This window comes from Cuculus canorus, chromosome 19 (genome assembly GCF_017976375.1).
Source record: "Cuculus canorus isolate bCucCan1 chromosome 19, bCucCan1.pri, whole genome shotgun sequence".
In the NCBI taxonomy this organism is placed as follows: domain Eukaryota; kingdom Metazoa; phylum Chordata; class Aves; order Cuculiformes; family Cuculidae; genus Cuculus; species Cuculus canorus.
In genome coordinates, this window is record NC_071419.1 from 4,525,128 (window position 1) to 4,542,862 (window position 17,735).

The following is a 17,735-nucleotide window of genomic DNA, read 5'->3' on the forward strand; positions in this document are numbered from 1 at the left end:
CTCTGTGGCAGGGGATGGGGGTCCAGGGGGTGCAGCCCCCTCTATGGCAGGGGATGGGGGTCCAGGGGGTGCAGCCCCCTCTATGGCAGGGGATGGGGATCCAGGGGGTGCAGCCCCCTCTATGGCAGGGGATGGGGATCCAGGGGGTGCAGCCTCCTCTATGGCAGGGGATGGGGGTCCAGGGGGTGCAGCCCCCTCTGTGGCAGGCTGCATATCTGCTTTGCACAGGGGCCAGGCTTGGGAAAGCTGAGGTCAAGCCGCAGCCCTCGGTGGGGGCATCAGGGAAGGGCCTTTATGCTCTCTGGACTATGTCCACCAAAGCTGACAGCCTTAGGGCTTGATCAGTCCCACCCTGCTGGCTCCTTGCCCTCCTGCAAGGGGGCATCCAGGCTGCAATGCCTCCTCCTCTCTGATCCAAGGCCATGCCTCTTGGGAGAGGTCTGCAAAAGGCATCAGCTCCCTTTGCAGCCAAGGGAGCAGTATTGAACCCTTCTCTGTCCTAAGAGGAGGGTGGGAAGAAGCTGAAAAGGGGTCTCTGAAAGTTCCAGGAAAGTCAACCTGCTTTTGGAGTCTGGCCATGCAACAGGTCTTCCCCATCCCCTCCGGCCGAACAGAAGCTGGCAGAGAGGAGACTGCGTAAGGTGGAAACATCTTTAAACCCCCTAGCCTGCAGAGCAAAAGTGAAGAGGGAGGATCAGGAGAGCCTTTGGCTTAGCACGTAGGGCTGGAAACCTCCAAGCTGCCACAGCCGTGTCTCTTACTCTTATCGCCCTGAGCCTGCAGTTCATTGTCTGCCAAGTAACACGGAGCAGGGATGTAGATCTGCAGATAACCTCTTGGCTGCATGTTGTGTAGGCTAAAGTATGCATGAGGAGCTGAGACGGGTTTTAAATGGCGTGGCGACAGGACGAGAGCAGGCTCCAGGGGTGGAGAGACAGGAACCTCCTCCTTTGGGTTTGATTAAGCTTCAACTGAGCCCTGGAAAACACGCTGAAGGGAACAACCCTGCCTAGAGCGGGAGGCTCGGCCAAGTGGGTGAAGCAGTGGATGCTCTGTCTCTGGCCGGTGCCGCAGGGAGTGATGCTGTACATCACGTCCGTGTGCCTCCTGTTCGCAGGCAGGTCTGGATGCTTGCAGACATATGCCCGGAGAGACGCCCTGGCCTTGTTGCCAGCCTGCCCTCTCGCTGCAGACGGCTGCTGCTCTGGCCTGCTTGGCAGGTGGAATAAACCCTTGCAGAGAAATTATAATTGGTAACGGCGGGGATTGTCGAGGCTTGCCGGTACCCTCAGCTCTCCCTTTCCCCCCGGCACCTTTCTCTTCTCCAGCAAAGGGGTTTTTTTGCAGAAGGAAAAACCTGGTTGTGCTGTGGGGTTGGTGTGGGGACAGCTGAGCTCTGCCGTGCCCCGCGCTGTGCCTGCCTGTGTCCCAGTGTGATGCCAGGGTAGGTCTGGAGCTGCCCTAGAGGAGCCAGGCTGTGCTGCTGTTTGGGAATTATTCTCAGCTCCAGTCTTTCTTAAATCTGTACTGGAATGCTATGGGTTCTCCTGATGGGAAGGTGTTTACAGAACTGAATGGAGGTTTTCCTCGCATTTGGAGCTGGAAGGGAACAGCTGTGATGGGCACATGGGAGCTTGTGGCATCATCCCAACCCGGTACCTCTGCAGCCCCCAGCCTGCCGTGTGTGCCCAGCGTGAGGAGTGGGCACCCACGCAGGAATACAAGCAAGAACTCTGTGCCCGGATCACTCTGGTGGCAGAGTGGATGCACATGGGATGGGGAGAGCAGGGGGATTTGTTAAATCCTTCCAGTAGATAAAGGGGGGCTACAGGAAAGCTGGGGAGGGGCTCTTGATGAGGGAGTGCAGGGAGAGGATGAAGGGGAATGGTTTTAAGCTGAAAGAGGGGAGATTGAGATGAGATCGTAGGATTGTTTTGCTGTGAGGGTGGGGAGGCCCTGGCCCAGGCTGCCCAGAGGAGTGGGGGCTGCCCCATCCCTGGAGGGGTTCAAGGCCAGGTTGGATGGGGCTTGGAGCAACCCGATAAGCAGGAAGTGTCCCTTCCCGTGGCAAGGGGTGAAACTGGATGGGTTTTAAGGTCCCCTCCAGCCCAAACCATTCTATGATTCTATGAAATGGGCTCAATCTTGCAGGAACCTGAGATTAATCTGGAGTGGAGCAAGGAAGGGATGGCAGAGCAGCTGTGAACTGCAGGGAGTTGTGTGGTCACTGTCACTGCTGTGGTCGTATGGGCTGCTGGTGCCACCTGGGCAAGAGAGAGTGAGGAACTGCTCCGTGATGGGGTTCCAGGGGCAGTTGTGTGATTGCTGGTGCTGTCGTGGCCAGAGCAGGGAGTGCCCCTTCTTGAGTAGCTTTGTCCTCTGTGGGCTCCCCAGCCACACACGCCCCAGTGCTGCTGCATTAGTGACCCCAGCCTGGGCTCTGTCCCCACCTCTGATGGGGAGAGCGGTTATGGAAATTCAATCAACTGTTGCCATGACAGCCTCGAGCGCAGCTCCCTCTGGATGGCGTACCCACCATGACAGCTCGATATTGTGGGCTCCCATGGGACTCATTTCAACAGGATAAAGCGCTTTCAGCATGGGACGCGGCAGCTGGATCGCAAGTGGCGAGCCCTTTTATCCTGCCGATGCAGGGAAACAGTCTCTGAAGCAGAAAAGACGCATGTGTGTAGCTGATGGTCCCTTTGCTGTGGGAGAGAGGTGGTCTTGCTCTCATTCACATCCTCTCCTAAGCTGCACCTCTGGTCTCCGTTGCTGCAGTGACCGTCTCCATGGAGACCGGTCCAGCACAGCAGCATCAGGGCAACACAGAGGGGGAGACCACAGGGAAGTGTCCCTATCCCCTCTCCATGGGGACAGGATGGCTCCCAGGGTGCCCTTGCAGCCCCCTGGGAAGCGTGAAAATTGAAATCCTTCAAGTGGCAAATGCGTGGAGGAATCCCAAGAAAACTAATTAGCGTGGTGTCCCCCCCCCAGCCCCTTTAATGCTGGTTGGCTTTCACTTTGCATTGGTAATTGCTACTCTGCACCTATTAAAAGGCCATCTCGTGCTTCATGCAGGCTTGATTGCGAATTAATTTTGCATACGTATCTATTCTGAGGAGCGCGGGAATTTATTCAGCTCGGGATGCTGAATGCAAGATGAGCATTCCAGAGGCACGAGGTGTGGCACGAGCTGTGGCCGCTGTCAGGAGTAACTCGGAGGGAATGAGGGCGGTTTCTTCAACTATGTGCCTAAAAACATGACTGCAGATACAAATCAATAAGATTTGTTCTCATAACTCACAAAATCACAGAATTATTAAGGTTGGAAAAGACCTCAAAGCTCATCCGGTCCAACCATTAGTCCAATGCCACCGTGCCTACTAAACCATGTCACAAAGTGGGGACAAGACTCATGTGGGACAAGATAAATGGATTTCAAATGGAATATACGGAAGCACCCATGGGCTTAGATACTGAGGTGCCTTTGATTTGCACTGAGAAATAGATATCCTACCTGCTTGGTCTCCTGGAAGTCCCACTCAGCGTTCACCTTCATGTCTTTGCCTGTAACTGCCTCTCTCAATCTAATTGTAGGCTTTTTGTAAAGGCCACATTTCTTCAGAGGGGTGCTATCAGGTTGGGGTTTCTGTGTTTTTGAAGCAGATTTCCTCTTTCTATTACTGATAAGTATCAAAGGGGAAGAGCGGTTGGGATTTTCCATTTGCCTTTCACTCGTCATGCTGCTTTGTTTCCTCTCTGCCTTTCTATCAGCCTCGCACAGTGAAAATAAACCAGTTGGGTTGGTGTCATTTCTCTCAAGAAGAGCATTTTCGTGCATGTGCAGGATGCAGTGATGTTTGGGCTGGCAGACAATACATGGAGTTGCAATTTCCTTTGGAAAACAAACTCGCCATTGTTATTGCTGTGGAATTTCTTTAATTTTGTGGAAGTCTTTGATGCTTGACTCCATCAAGCATTGGAGTCGACCTTCCTTAGGTGGGCCTGTGTCCTCGTGAGTCCCTTGGTGTAAAGTGGGAGAGTTTGTCACCGGTTTTTGGACCATTCTGAATGTTTACATGGTTGCAGCTTTGCTGGGTACGAAGATCCTCCTATGCGTGAGTGTCACCAAAACCTGCATCCGCCTATGCCAGGGTTTAGTTGTGGTCCATCATGATGTACACAAAACGATGTGTTTGCAAGGCAGCACAAGCTGTTCAGACCTTAAGGAGGGGATACACTTCCCAGTGCAGGATTCAGCCTCTCCCTGAGGCAGCAGTCGAGCAGTTAGGAGCAGGACATATCCGGCATAGGGATCACCGTTTATTTGCCCTGCAGTTGCTCGGTTCTTGCCAAGACTGTTACTGGAAAACAGTGTTTTTCCAGTAATGGTTGCTAAGCAGTGAGGTCTCATGATAGGCTTTATCTGCTCAGCTGGATCTGCTGAAAACAATAAAGCTCCAGTGCAAAATAAGATCGGGAAGAATCAGTGGCTGTGCAGGGGCTTCCCTGTCTGCCAAAAGTGGCCACTGGCGTCAGGTGATACCAGAGGGGGATATCTCCTCCACCCCTTGCAGGGCTTCCCCGCTCCCTGGGCTGGCACACGCTGCTGTTGGGCTCCAACAGCGTGTTAATCCCGCGCTTGACGGGATGGCTCTTCTGTCACCCATGTGGTGGTGTGTTTAAGGTGCTCAGCTGCTGTTGTTGGAGGATCTGGGATCGTAGCACCGTTTCCCCTCGTGCTACTCAGACTGAAGGAGGAGTAGGATGAGGCTGTCGTTCAAAAATCTGCGTAGGATCGCCCTGTCTGGGCTGGTTTGATGCCGGGGAGATCTTTGCCTTGTACTTCAGTTGAAAATCTCACAATGGGAAATGGTTCAAAACCACTTTGCAGGCTTCTGTTGAAGGACCGTTACGTTCCCCACTGACTTATGCAGGTGTCTGGGGAGACCGGCGGGTGGATGCGCATGAGCTGGCCCCTGGCGAGGAGGGGAAGGTTTCACATTGTCTCGGGGACTGTGGAAATGCCTACATCTGGCAAGTTACTTTTGGCCAAAGCCTTCCGTGCACAGCAGCTCTCATGTCCGCTCTGCCCAGTTGCTTTTGGCTTGAAACAGTTCTCTGGAGCATCTGTTCTTTTGTCCGACCTCTTCTGCTGCTTTGCCTGGCACCTCTCCTGAGACTCCACACTTGTAGTTTTGCTTCCCTTCGCAGTCTACCTGTGTGGTTTGTGACTTTTCCAGAAGGGTTATCCCTTTGGCATCCCTTTGGCTGCCTCATGGCAGGTTGCTGGGCTCTGGGCACCAGCAGGGCAGGTTGAGCCCCTGCCAGAAGCGTGTGCTCTGAGGTAGAACCTCTGCTTGTCTGTGTGATGCTGTTACTGTGAGGTCCAGGGAAGCCGCTAAGAGCCGGGCACCAGCAGGTGATGGGTCTCCTATACCTCCCCTCCACCTTTGCATGGGAAAGATCAGTCACTGAATGCCAGTGAGTTCTTGCCGATGGTAGCCCATGGAGATTCTGTCACTCGAGTGTGAAATCCGTGCCCTTCTTGGAATGTTGCTGTAGTCACTTGGGCCCGTTGGAAGGTGCAATCCTGGCTGGCCAAGTCCAGCTTGTTACTGGAAAGTTGTTATTGGAAAGCCGTGCTCCGCCAACCTGTTACAGGGAGGTGAGTAACCTGAGCTGGGGCTGAAGCGCGGGTTTGAATCACCTTTCCTGGAACCAGGACTGTGGGTATCGCCCGTGCTGGGGGCACGTTTTGTTGCTGGTGATGGCAGCGTGAAACGTAGGACTGTTCTCCATGGGAGTGCACATTGTATTGAGTCACCAAGACATCAAGTACCTAGAGGGGCAGTGACTGGCCGTGCCAGAGGTGTTCTTGGGCTGTGGCGCTACCTCTCTGCCATGAAAGGAGCCAAAGTAGGTGCCAAAATGCTGTCAGTCAGAAGCTGGGAGATGAGCAAAGCAATATTTCCAGGGCTGTGTGCTGTGATCTCCCATCTCTCCTCGCCTGTGCTGCCATTCCTGGGGCTGCGGCAGTGCTGGCTTCTGTCCCCCGTGCTGCCGCTCATCTGCAGTGGTTGAAACTTTTGTCTAATTTTCAGTTGAAACTTATTTATGGAAAGTTTATCCCTATCTGGTCTTGTTCCGTGCTTAGACATTAGCTCCCATTTCTGCAGCACGTAAGCACTGGTTTTCTCACCCTTGCATTTCTCCTGGGAACAATGGGACCCTACTGCAGTCCCACGCTCTGCCCCAGCGTGTTGGGAGGGTGCCCAGCTCCAACTGCGAGTGGCTCCAAGGTTCCGTGTGTGTGTGAAACCCATCCAACCCCAGTGTCTTGGCCAGCTCTGGCTCCTGTGCAAATGACTCAGCCCAGCCAAGGAGGCCAGGAGGGAGCGGGGCTGGGGCTGGCTGGATGCTGAGCAGGGCTTGCCAAGCCCAGCTTACCTAACGCTGCAGGAATGCCCGGCTCAGCAGGGCTCCTCAGTGCTGCTCTGAAACCCAGGCTTGCTGCAAGTCAAGTCTGTAGCCTCGGACAGCAGTTGGGTTTGGGAAAACCTAGGCAGGGCTGTGCCATCCGGGACCTTTACCCTGTGTGGGGTGGTGGGCAGCCCCAAAGCTGCCTGCAGTCACGGGAAACCACCCAAAAATGCCTGCCTGGAGCACATGTCATCCTTGCTGGGCAAGAAGGGCAGCTGTAAGGACACGAACTCCTGTTTGTGTGAAGGCAATGAGAGCTTTTTTGCATGGCTTGAGTAGGTAGCTGGTCCCTGTGATCCCCCTCGCTGGGTGCAGCTGAAAGAACTCACCAAACTGCTGCTCTCCTCTGCCCTCCTTGGAGAGGGACACCCTGGGTGTTTCTCCCAGTTATTAAGCCTGATTTCTGCAGCTGATGAGGGTGTGAAGATGGCCCGTGGGCTTGGCCCCAGGTTTATTCTGGTTTGTGAGAGCAATAACGTCTCCACCATAGGTGTGTGCAGGTGATACACTTGCTGTTCCATGTAGATTTTCTCATCCTAGTGCTACTGTTGCTGTAAATTCTGCAGGATTATAGCCAACTCACCCCATTTTGTGCCATAGTCCCTTCAGCAAGCGCTGGATTTGAGTCGCAGGTGTTCTCTGGTGGGAAAGGCAGCTGGTGCCATGCTCACCTGGGCAAAACTTTCCAGGCAGAATTAACCTGCAAGCAAAGTGATCAGCAGTATTCACTGTCTTTTAGAGCCACGGGGCATTTTCAGTGCCATAAGGTTCCCAAGCACAATCTGGATGTGAATTATTTAAGCCTCGCTGTAGTCCTTGGAGTGCAGGAAGGCATTGAGCTGAAACTGCCTCCAACAATGGAAAGCAGGGATGGAAGAAGAGAGGGAAAGAAAAGGGGAGGCTCCAGCTCAGATCATTCATCCTCTGTTTCACACCCTTTCATCCTTCCAGCTCTGCTTGTTTCCCTGTCACAACAGCCAGAGGGAAATACTGTAGCCACCGCAGACGCAGTTTGATCATAATCAGAAATCAACAGCAGGCAGGACCTGTTGTGTCTCTGAGACAATGCATGGGGTTTGCGAACGCTGTGCATGTAGATGAGGCTGAAAACCTCACGCCAGTGTGAAGTGGCAGCCGGAGCCAGCACCAAGATTGCCCTGAAAGAAGGGAGAGGCTGGCGGAAGGCAGCGTGCCGTGGCATGCTTGCAAAGGGCTGTTTCACCGACCTCTGGAACATCGCTGGCTACACACACGCACACACACACAGGCGCACTTGCTCACACACGCGCACACACAGCCTCTTGGTGCAGCTCCTCACAGCTCTTTGATTCGCAAGGAAGGAAATAAGACCTCTTAGAGCAGCAGAAGCGGCAGCTGTTGACAAGATGTGGCGACAAAATTGAGCAGGGAGACATCTCCAGTCTGTTTCGCTGCCTGGGCTGGACCTGCTCCTGGAAGAGGAGCAGCAGAGGAGAGAGAGAAGAATGAGCAGCCCCTCCATCCCCGGAAAGATGGAGGCAAAACCTTTGTTCAACGTGCAGAAGGCTCTGGTGCAGCCTGTGCAGATGTGCATGTTGGATATCCCCCTGAGCGTGCAGGATGATGATGTAAGTAGAAGGCAAGCGAGCCGCCAGGCTGTTTCGGGCTGCAGGGATGGGGTGGGTGTGTAAGGGGCAGAGAGGTGTCGTGACCCCACCCTGGCGCTATCTGGGGGTGGTGAACTTCTAGCAAAGTTAAAGATGCCAAAGAGCTGGTTCCGCCTCCAGATGTGACTTTCCTCTCTGAAGTGGTGTATTTTGAAGCAAACCATGACTTATGCTTGCCAAATCCAGAGCACCAAAATGAAAGGAGGAGTTTGGGAGGGAGGGGAAGCCTTCCTATTTGGAAAAAGACCTGTGTTATTGCTCAGTGCAAAAGGGAGTGTTTGCTCTGTCTGTCCTGGCTCTGCCACCCTGGGGTGGCTGTTGGGTGTGAAAGGCTGGGAGGCAGCGATCGGCTCCACACACCTTGGCGGCTGCCCTGCCCGGTCTTGCTGTCTGTGTGAGCATCCATCCTGCCCTCTCGCCCCGCTGCGACTGCAACGAAGTGCAGGGTTTGGTCCATGATGCAAAAATTGGTGTTGGTTGCAGCAGTGAGGTGGAGGCTTCCCGCTGCGCTTAGGGCTGGGGATTCCTGGTGAGGACTCCTCTTGTCACCTTAACTCTGCCCCTTACAGAAACGCACCACGAATGTGACAGTTCAAGAAGGGCCCCTGTGATAAAGCAATGGGAGACCCAAAATAGGGGCAATGCTTTCCAGAGGTGGTTGGTGGTGAGCGGTTGGCGTCCCACCTGTGCAAGGGTTTTGGGTGTGATCCATGTGCTGTTAAAATTTGAGGCGAAACTTGCTTTGATTTTGGAGCAGGGAAAGCCCATATTCCTGGTGTGTGTGCTCAGGGTTTGTACTGTCACTGCAGGAGCTTTAAATCTGGATGCTCTCCATGGCAAGCTATGATATGTCACGGTTCATGCTACCTTCTCTTCTACATTACCTATGTGTTTAAAGAGGTGAAGAGACGATACAGAAATGAGCTTGCTTCCCTTGGAGGAGGGAGGAATTCCCTGCAGGGTGATGTGTGGGATCTTGGCAGGGGTGGGAAGCCCCAGCTCAGCAGCCTGCAAGTGTCTCTGCAGGGACAGGGGACTTGCAGGGAGCCTCCTATATTTAGAAACACCCCAGGGCTTTGCTGGGATCTGCTGTGTGGCTGCATTAATGAGGATACCTGTGACAGCCACTGCGGAGCTGTTGGGGTGTGCCGGGGTGGGAAACGCGCCCCGAAAGCGCAGGTGCCTCCTGCAGCACACGTGGGGAGGAGGGAGGGCAGCCAGGCATTGGGAGCTGGCTGGAGCATGGGATGGAGCAGGTGAACCAGCAGCTGGTGGTTTATTCTTATTTAGCTTGATTTTTTAAGCAGCGATTTTTTTTCTTAAGGCTTACACTACACGATACCCATTCCTGCTCAGCAGTGCAATCTAGTGCTGGATTTCCCTGCGGCTCGTGGTGCAGCGCAGGGGATCCTCAGGGTTTGCCCGACACAGGTGGAGGCTTTCCTCCCTGCAGAGGGGGAAGCCGGAGCTGGAGACCTGTGCTCACCTGGGCAGTGGCTGGGACCAAGCACGAGGGATGCCCTGGTTTGGGGTTGCTCAGAAATGAGCTCTTACTTGCTAATCTTATTCCCAGTTTTACTGCAGACAACAAGGATCATTTTTAAAAGGGCTGTGCACTGTTGGAGGGGCTTTTGTTTGGTTGGTTGGGTTTTTAACTATTTCTTCTAACCATTTGGTGACTGCTGGGTCACAGCCAGCCCCGGGAGCTGTGTCACCGTGAGGCACCATTCAGGAATCTGGCACATAGTGGCATCCTCAGCCCTCGGGTCATCACTGGGGCATTTTTCTCCATGGTGCAGGATGGAAGGGGTTAGCGTTAGCGCTTTCCTACGGCAACTGGAACTGCCATGAGGTCAGGCTGGGAGCGTGGCATCCAACATCCCTATTTCTGCTTAAACTGAGGCTCTCCCTAAATGCCCTACAGTGAGCTCCCCTGCCATCCCTTCCCCGTGGCTGGTACCACTGCCAGAGGAGCAGGGCCACGTGCTGCTGCCATGCTCCACGTCAGGGCCAGCTGTGCTCCGAGTGCTCCTTCCACTAACAGGGCCCTGTTTGGTTTTGTGGGTGAAGAGTCAGATGAGTATTTTCCATCTCCCTGAGTGGGAGTTGCAGTGCAGGCTCCTGCAGCAGCAGCAGGACGGAGCGGCAGAGGGAAGGTTGAAGGAGCCAGGATGGGACCATGAGGAATGGGAGGGTTGCTGCTGTGCCGTCCTCCTCCCTCTGCACCGCAGACCCAGGCAGGAGGTGCAGGGCAAGGTCGAAAGGTGTAGGAGCGGAGCTGTGCTCTACTGCGCCCTTGAGTCCCGTTGGCAACTGGTTTGATGTGGCCGTGGTAGCATCTCTCACTGTTGTCCGTGAGATCTGGCGCTCCTGGGTTGCAGTCAGGCCTCAACCCTCCCCAGAGGACAAATCCTGCCATCTCTCTGGCCCAAAGCTCCCAGGCATGCATCGCATAGTGTGGAAATAACCCCAGCTGAGCGCTTCTGCGGGATCCTGTCTGCCAGTTTCCATCACCAGTTGGACCGTAGCTGTGGGAAGGTCTGGCTTGAAAACTGGGCTTTCCTCATGGTGCAAATCCATTCCCTGATCACAACTGACCTCTTTCAGGCTGGGTTCCCAGGGGACCAGGGCTTGGGTCTCAAAAAGAAGCAAGGGAGCTGGTCAATACCTGGATCACCCCGGGAATGCATGAGCCCCTGGCTCAAGCCCGCTCCCCCACGATGACGGCTCTGTTGATTCAGCATCTCATACTCCTGTTTTTCAGGAAAACTGCATGGATCAGGGCTCCTTTGGGGAGTGTTTTGGCAATATTCCGTTGGAGGTGATGGAGAGACATAGGCTGCTTGTGCCTATGGTCAGTGGGAAAGGGAACGACCCACCCCTGCTATCCCCAGTGTGGTGGTACGTGTCAGACAGAGGAGGCTCCACTTTCTGAATCTTGCTAGCTTTCGACAGGCCTGGCAGTCCCTTCCTTTCATAACTCAGCCACAGCAGTTGCAAAATTTCTCAGTGTGCCCCTCTTGCTATTATGGGTAGGGATTTCCAAGGCTTTGCTAATAAAAGAGCAACAGTTTCTATATCTGGGAAATGGGGAAATCAATGAACGGACTGTTGCAAGTGATATAACGGCTTTTTGTGGCATCACAGACAGTTCCCTAATATGATGGAGCTTTATACCACGCTGTTTTGTCAGCTTAATTGGCAATATCCGCTCACTGTGAGTGGGAGCCCGCAGGGCTGGGAGGGGACCAGTGGTGGTGGGGTGCTGCTGCCCAGGCTTCTCTCATCCGATCCCCGTGCATCCCTCCTGCCCGGTGGGTTGATGCGCTCCTGGTTGTGCATCTCAGGGCATCCCAAGCTCATGCCATGCAGCTGACCCAGGCCCCACGTCACAGTGAAACCCACTGGGAGATATCCCCTTGTTGCAATGTCCAGTTAAAGGCAAGGTGGAGGGGGTGCAGCACTGCCGTTGTTCTCTTCCAGCACAGCTCTGTCTGATTTGGGCACTTATTGCAGCTCTATAGAGGGTGGAAAAAAAAGAGAAATGATCAAGTGAAATCCTCATGCATCCTTTGGAGCCTGTCCTGGCATTCTCCCCCTCTTTGCCTCCTTCCTTTCTCCTCTCCTAGTAAGTGCACTACATCATAGTAAGTGCAAGATATCCTGGTAAATGCAGTAGGTTTGACTTCAAAGTGGTTAGCAAATATTTTCCACTCCAGTGGGCTAATTAGTTAAATTACATTTCACATGCTAATTTATTCCTGGAATATTATTTTTTTTTCCCCAGAAAACTGGAATACAGCAGAAGATAAAAGCTTGGTTTGACCTTAGAGTCAGGCTGAGAAGAGCTGGAAATGGGAATAAACGATTAGTTCCCAAGTTTGCTGTAGCACAGGTTTATTCTCTGCCACATTTGAAATCTCTTTCATTTGAGCTTTAGGTGTTTTTGCTGATTGTAACTCGGGTACCTTGGGTGAAATGTTGTCCTCTGGCGTGTAGAAGAAAAACTTTCAGATCAGCAGTAATGAGCTCCTAATTTCCAGCTTTATTGTTCCTGTCTGCAGCACCGGTATCACCTTGGAGTGCTGCATAAATGGCAACTAATTAATCCCCATGGGAGTGGTTGGGAATGCTGTTATTTCCTATGCACCAAGGGATGAAAGGATCCGCTTAAGTCAATGGGCACCACAGCCGGCCTCAGGATGCAGTGTTTGTCCCATAGAGGGGGTGGATGACTGCTGCCCTGTTTATAGCACTGTAAAGGGGCTGGAAATGCACTTTCCTCACCAAACTTGGAAGTCTGAATCCCCAAGGTGCAGAGGCAGATGATTCCCGCATGCTCAGCCCCCTCCTGGAGGCATGTGGGGCACAGTGGGTGCCTCTGAGTGATGGAGTGAGTTGGTGAGTGGGTGGGTTGTACGGTATGAAGTCCTCTTGTCCTGTTGGTGAAAGACTTGCTGGCCGCTGAGCCCTGCCAAGGCTGAGATGCTCAACATCTCGTGCTCCTGTGGTGCCAGCATCCTCCCTCTAATCCTTTGCAGTGGCTCTGCCAGGCTGCACACGTGGGGGGTGGAAGGGCTTTAACCGAGAGCCAAGCGGGGCTGGAGAGTTGGTGCTTGAGTCCATCAAAGGTTTAAGCCATGCACCAAGCGTTGGGGTAAAGCGATAGCTGCAAACAGCCCCACAATGAGTCAAACTCTGTCATGTTTACATCAAAGGCTGTTTCTTTTCCACTGTCTGTGTATGGTAGATGTTATCAAGAGGGAGGAGCTGAAAATGAGTGCTGGAACTGTTTCCTGACCACAATTACAGTCAAAAACAACAAATCCCTCCATCCATGCTCTGGGCCAAACTTTCCTTTTCCCTTGGGTGAAGCATCACTCGCTTTCTTAAGAGAAAACTCAAAACTATGGGAAAAGTTTCCCAGGTTGCATTCGCGTCTGTAAGGGCAGGAATTTAGGAGCACACTGTAAAGTCTTGGGATTTCTGGGAACTGTCGTGGCAAGGCTGAGCCCATCCAATGCCTTGCGTGCATGTAGAGGGCAGCTGCAGCCCTGTCCGTGGCTCCTGCAGTGGTGCTGTGGGTGCTGCTACAGCTGCCTGGGATGGCGTGCATAACCCTTCTGCTGCATCTGTACCTCTGTGTTGTTTTTCTTAGTCCTGGGGGAGGGTGTCCAACCACTGCCCTATAATCCAGCGAAACCCCCGGGAGCTGCGAATGGGAATGTGCGAGGTGATGAGCACCCTTGTGTGCACCTTTGCCTGGCTGATGGCAGAGCCAGTGTCTTTGCGAGTGGCTGTCCCGGGAGCTTCTGGCGTGGTGGCAGTCCCTGTTTCCAGCTCTTGGTCAGGCCCCAGAGAGGGAATGGTTGGTGCAATAGCTGAACGTTTACACTGGTTTGTAGAGATGGGGGAAAGGGTCGCTGATTGCTGCTACAGTTGGTTCACTTGATACTAAAGCATCCAGAGTCTTCACTTCTGCATGTGGCTCTGTTCATGGACTGAATAAACAAGTAAAATACAGCCATGGGAGTGCCGGGCCAGTAATATCAGGGTTAAACTTTAAATAAGCAGTTAGTGGGATTGTGTTGATGCAGCCAGGCAGACAAGGGTTGCCAAAAAGAAATGAAAACGCAGACCTCTGGAGCCTCAACCAGCATCTGACACAGCTCCCTGGAGTACAGCCTGCCTCAGAGGCTCATCTTGCCCAAGGGTTTGTCATCACAACCTAAACATGATCGCCTCTGGGATGTCCCAGTTGCAGATTTTGAGATCCGTGGTGCCCGCGAAGGATCTGTGCTTGGCCCATGCATAGCTTGGCAGGTCAGGCTTGGTCACACCAGCCGCGTCTCTGGGCAGGTGCCTGCATGTGCTTGGGTGCTGGGTGCTCACCGGTGCTTGGCCAGTGCTCCCATGCTTCAGGGACAGGAATCGCCCGACCAACTCTCACTGCTGCATCGATGGAGTTATTGGTGCAATTAAAGCAATGCTAATTCTCTGTGTATTGAGGCGCAGAAGGAGCTGACGTTTCCAGTAATTGTTCAATCTATCCGTTTTCAATATGTTTTTATAAGTGGCCTGGCTGGATCTGTGCTGGCACAAGCCAAGGAGCAGAAACTGCAAAGAAAATCGGGTAAAATACGGGGCTGCATCTTCTACTGGTATTAATGAAGGCAAACCCACCGATTTGGGTGGCATTACAACCTATCTCTAGCTAAGCACATGAACTGGTGTTCAAGGTGAGATCCTAGAGCATTTCTCTGTTGCTTTGCTCTTCCTTCCCACTGTTTAGCACCAGCTTCTCTGTCTTAACTCAGAAGGCACTATAACAGCTTGTTCCTCTTGCAGCTTTTACTCCGTAGATGTGTATCTCCCAGAGGCACAGGCTCTGCCTCCTGCACTTTCCCTTTCTCAAGTGAAATGGGATCTCTTGTCTGTGCTTTCAGCTTTCTTACTCTACGCTCTTATTTTTCATCCTGATGATACTATGGGCACCCTCAAATGAGTATTTTTTTTGTGGCTCCAGGCACTGCCGAGGCAGATGCACAGTCAAGTCCGTGTGCCCACGTACTGCTGGTGGTTGTTGGCTCCATCCCTGCACCCCAGGGCTGGGCACCCCAACGAACGGCAGATCGGCAGCGGGCTGTGGAACAGCTGCCTCTTGACGGCTTGACTCAATAAGGGCCCGTCAATATAATTTGCTGTCATCTGTCACTTTGCATGGGGGCTCAGAGCAGCGCCTGCAGAAGCAGCTGTCGCCGGAGCGTGCCGCGAGGGCTGCCAGTGCTGCTTGGTGCCCACGTGTGCTCAAATAAGACAAGTCCGGTGTACTGACTGGTGTAGCATGTTACAGGCAATCAAAAGCTGGTCTTAATGCTACTCGGGGTCTTTGCATGAGCACAGGGGCACTTTGGCCTGGCTATCCTGCCTTCTGTAAGCAGAGGTGGTGGGTCCGTAGGTGTGAGTGTCTCCTGCCTCTCTGTGTGGCCCCATCCCTCCTCTGTGCAGCTTCCCATGCTGCATCCTGCAGCAGGGCTGGTCCAGGGGTGAGGCTGTCATTGAAACAGTCACTTGGTTTGGAGTATACCAGCTACAAACACAGGGGAAACAGAGGTTTTGCCTCGTTCACAGCCACAAATGTGACAGCAAACTATGGATGTAGTCCTGGGCATCTCCCACCCAAGACTCCATCAGGGTTGATGCTGTTTTATTTGCCCCATGCTTTGGCAGCCAACAGTGAGCCCTGGGGCTGTGCTGCAGCTGAGAGTGGCAATACTGAAGCAGAGGTGTGCCCTGCGCACGCTTGATGCGCAATTAAATGGCTTGAGCTGGACCCTGCCTGCCTTCAGATGTGGCTGCCAGTGCAGACGCGGGCGGCACCGCTTCTTCTTGCTGACATAAGCCCTGCTCTCGCAGTCTGTGGTGTGGCTGAAACGTCCTCACGTCGGCAAACAGTTGCTGCATGGCTGTGCCTTGGCCAGCACCGACGTGCCTTGGGGCTCTTAGCACCTCTCCAAAGGCAACGCTTGGCTTTGGTGGATCCCTGACCCTCGCTGTGCTCTAGTGCCCCCTGCATAAGGCAGCGATTTTGTTTTGTTTAAGCACTGCCAAGCAAAGATAGGCACAGCTGCGCTATTCAGAAAGGGCTGAGCTTCAAATCATGCTAAGGAACTACCCTGCCAGGAGCCCTGTCCTGAAACATCTTGATTTGGCCACTGTGCTGGCTATTGGGTGCCGTTTTGATGCAAATAGCGTCTTTGGTGTCAGTGTGATGTGCTTCTGAGGTGGTAAAACACTACAGCCCAAGTAACAAAGGACAGTCACATACAATATGTCTTAGCTTTGTCCGATGTGAACATGTAGTGCTTTAATTGTGTCATTTTAGTATTAACGTTGCTGAAAGGATTGGCTCTATCTCACCGCGAGGAGATGGCTCCCGCTAGATCCTGCTGCCGGTCGAGGAGCCGTTTGCTTTTTCATATGGCAACGCTGTAATGTACACACAAGGCGAGTTGGTGGGTTGGTTTGGGCAGAACTTGTGATATTTGGTATTTTTAACTCCTGGAGTCATGTGTGTGGCATCACGCACGCTGTCTGGAGAGGGGAGCGCGTTGCTGGGGCGGCAGTGTGCACCCTGCTGTCGTGGTCCACGGCTGAGGCTTTCGGCTGTCATCTCCATGCAAATGCTGGTTGGAAGCAGAGTCTCAGGTGCTCGTCCTCCTCTGTGCCTCTATGGTAAGAAACTTCCTCTATCTTAAAGTGAAGTCTTGACGTCAGGAAGCCAAGGGCTGTTTACATTCAAAGGCTGATTTGTTTATTTTCTTGTGTCATCTGATGTGCAGAGTCATGCGGGCATCTCCTCTGCCCTGTGTCCTCGCTTCTCTCCTGGCTTCTCTGGGCTCATATTTGGGATGTCTGAGTGTGCTGGGGCTGGCAGCTGGACAGCTTGGGTCTTTGCTCCTTCTGGCACTCCAGGAGTGGGGAATCCCTGATCCCATCCTGCTGCCAGATGCCTTTTTTGAGCTCCAGAAGACAGCTGGCAGGATCAGGCCCTTGCCTTGGAGGTGTTGAGGAACTGTTCGGGATGAGCTGTCTTGGTCGTGTCTGGCTGTCGTGTTGGTGACAGGGAAACAAATGCAGAACACCACCCCTGGTAGCGCTGGTGGCCCGAGCTAAGGGGGCTTATTCTTCTGCCTGCCAGGAAACAGCAGCCAAAACCCCCACCTTAAAAATAACCCCTTTCTGCTCATCCTTTTCTTCTCCTTTTAGGGTCTTAGGTGTATTTCTGAGTGGGTTTTTTTCTTCTTTCATCACAGGACCCCTCCCAGCACTTCTACTTCCCATGCAGGAAAATCCAAGTTAGAAATCGCAACTGAGTGAAGAAGGAGGGGAAATGCGGTTTACAGTGCCAGACCCTGGGCTGACCGAGCAGAGCAGCTGGGAGGCACGGCTGGGGGCTCCGGGGGATATGTGCTGGGGATGGGGGGGCAGGCAGGATGGGGGCAGCTGTTGCAGCAGCGCGGGGTCAGCAGCATCGCGGTCGTGGGTCGGGGAGCCCCTGGCCAGAGGGGTCCTGCCTGGGCAGCCTGAAATGGAGACTAATCCCTTCCTACCCCACTGTGTGTGGAACAAGAGGGAGTGAAAAGCAGCTGAAAAACCTAGATTTCGCTTTCTATTTAGTGGAGGGATAGGGGAAACGCAGGAGGAGGAGATGGACAAGTAACAGAGCTCAGCTCTAGCTCTTCCAGATGCATCCTCATCCACAGCCCTCGCCCCAGGAGGCAACTGGCCTTGCTCATCCATCCCCAGTTATTTTGGAGTCAGCTCAAGGGCAGGGCTCTCTTTCCAAGTGTCAAAGCCTTGGCTGCTGCTGACAGGCCAGCCAGTCGCATCGTGACTCCAAGACTTAGAACAAACCTCGATTTCCAGGGGCCCTCAACTGCCAAACGAGCCCGCTCTGGGAAAGAGCTTTGCAAAAAGCTGGTGAATCTCCACTGGGGCCCAGAGCGAGGAAAGCAAGAAAAGGAAGCTCTCTAGAGGGGTGGCTTTGGCAAAAAAAGTGACTCAGTGCGTGTCCCGGCTGGTATTGCACCTGCGTGCTGC

At 53.4% G+C, this 17,735-nt stretch overlaps 1 protein-coding gene across 2 annotated transcripts in view; it reads left to right on the forward strand.

Annotated features, from left to right (window-relative positions):
- The window catches only part of RALGDS (ral guanine nucleotide dissociation stimulator), a 65,482-nt gene that overhangs the window by 8,724 nt on the left and 39,023 nt on the right, over positions 1–17,735 (forward strand). The window contains exon 1 of one of the 2 annotated variants that reach the window (XM_054084030.1): positions 7,726–8,093. The exons of the other annotated variant lie outside the window; for it this stretch is intronic. Coding sequence (XP_053940005.1) covers positions 7,971–8,093 — 123 coding nt within the window. The 5' untranslated portion in view covers positions 7,726–7,970. Of the gene's footprint in view, positions 1–7,725; positions 8,094–17,735 lie in introns of those variants that run through there. 2 annotated transcript variants of the gene reach the window in all.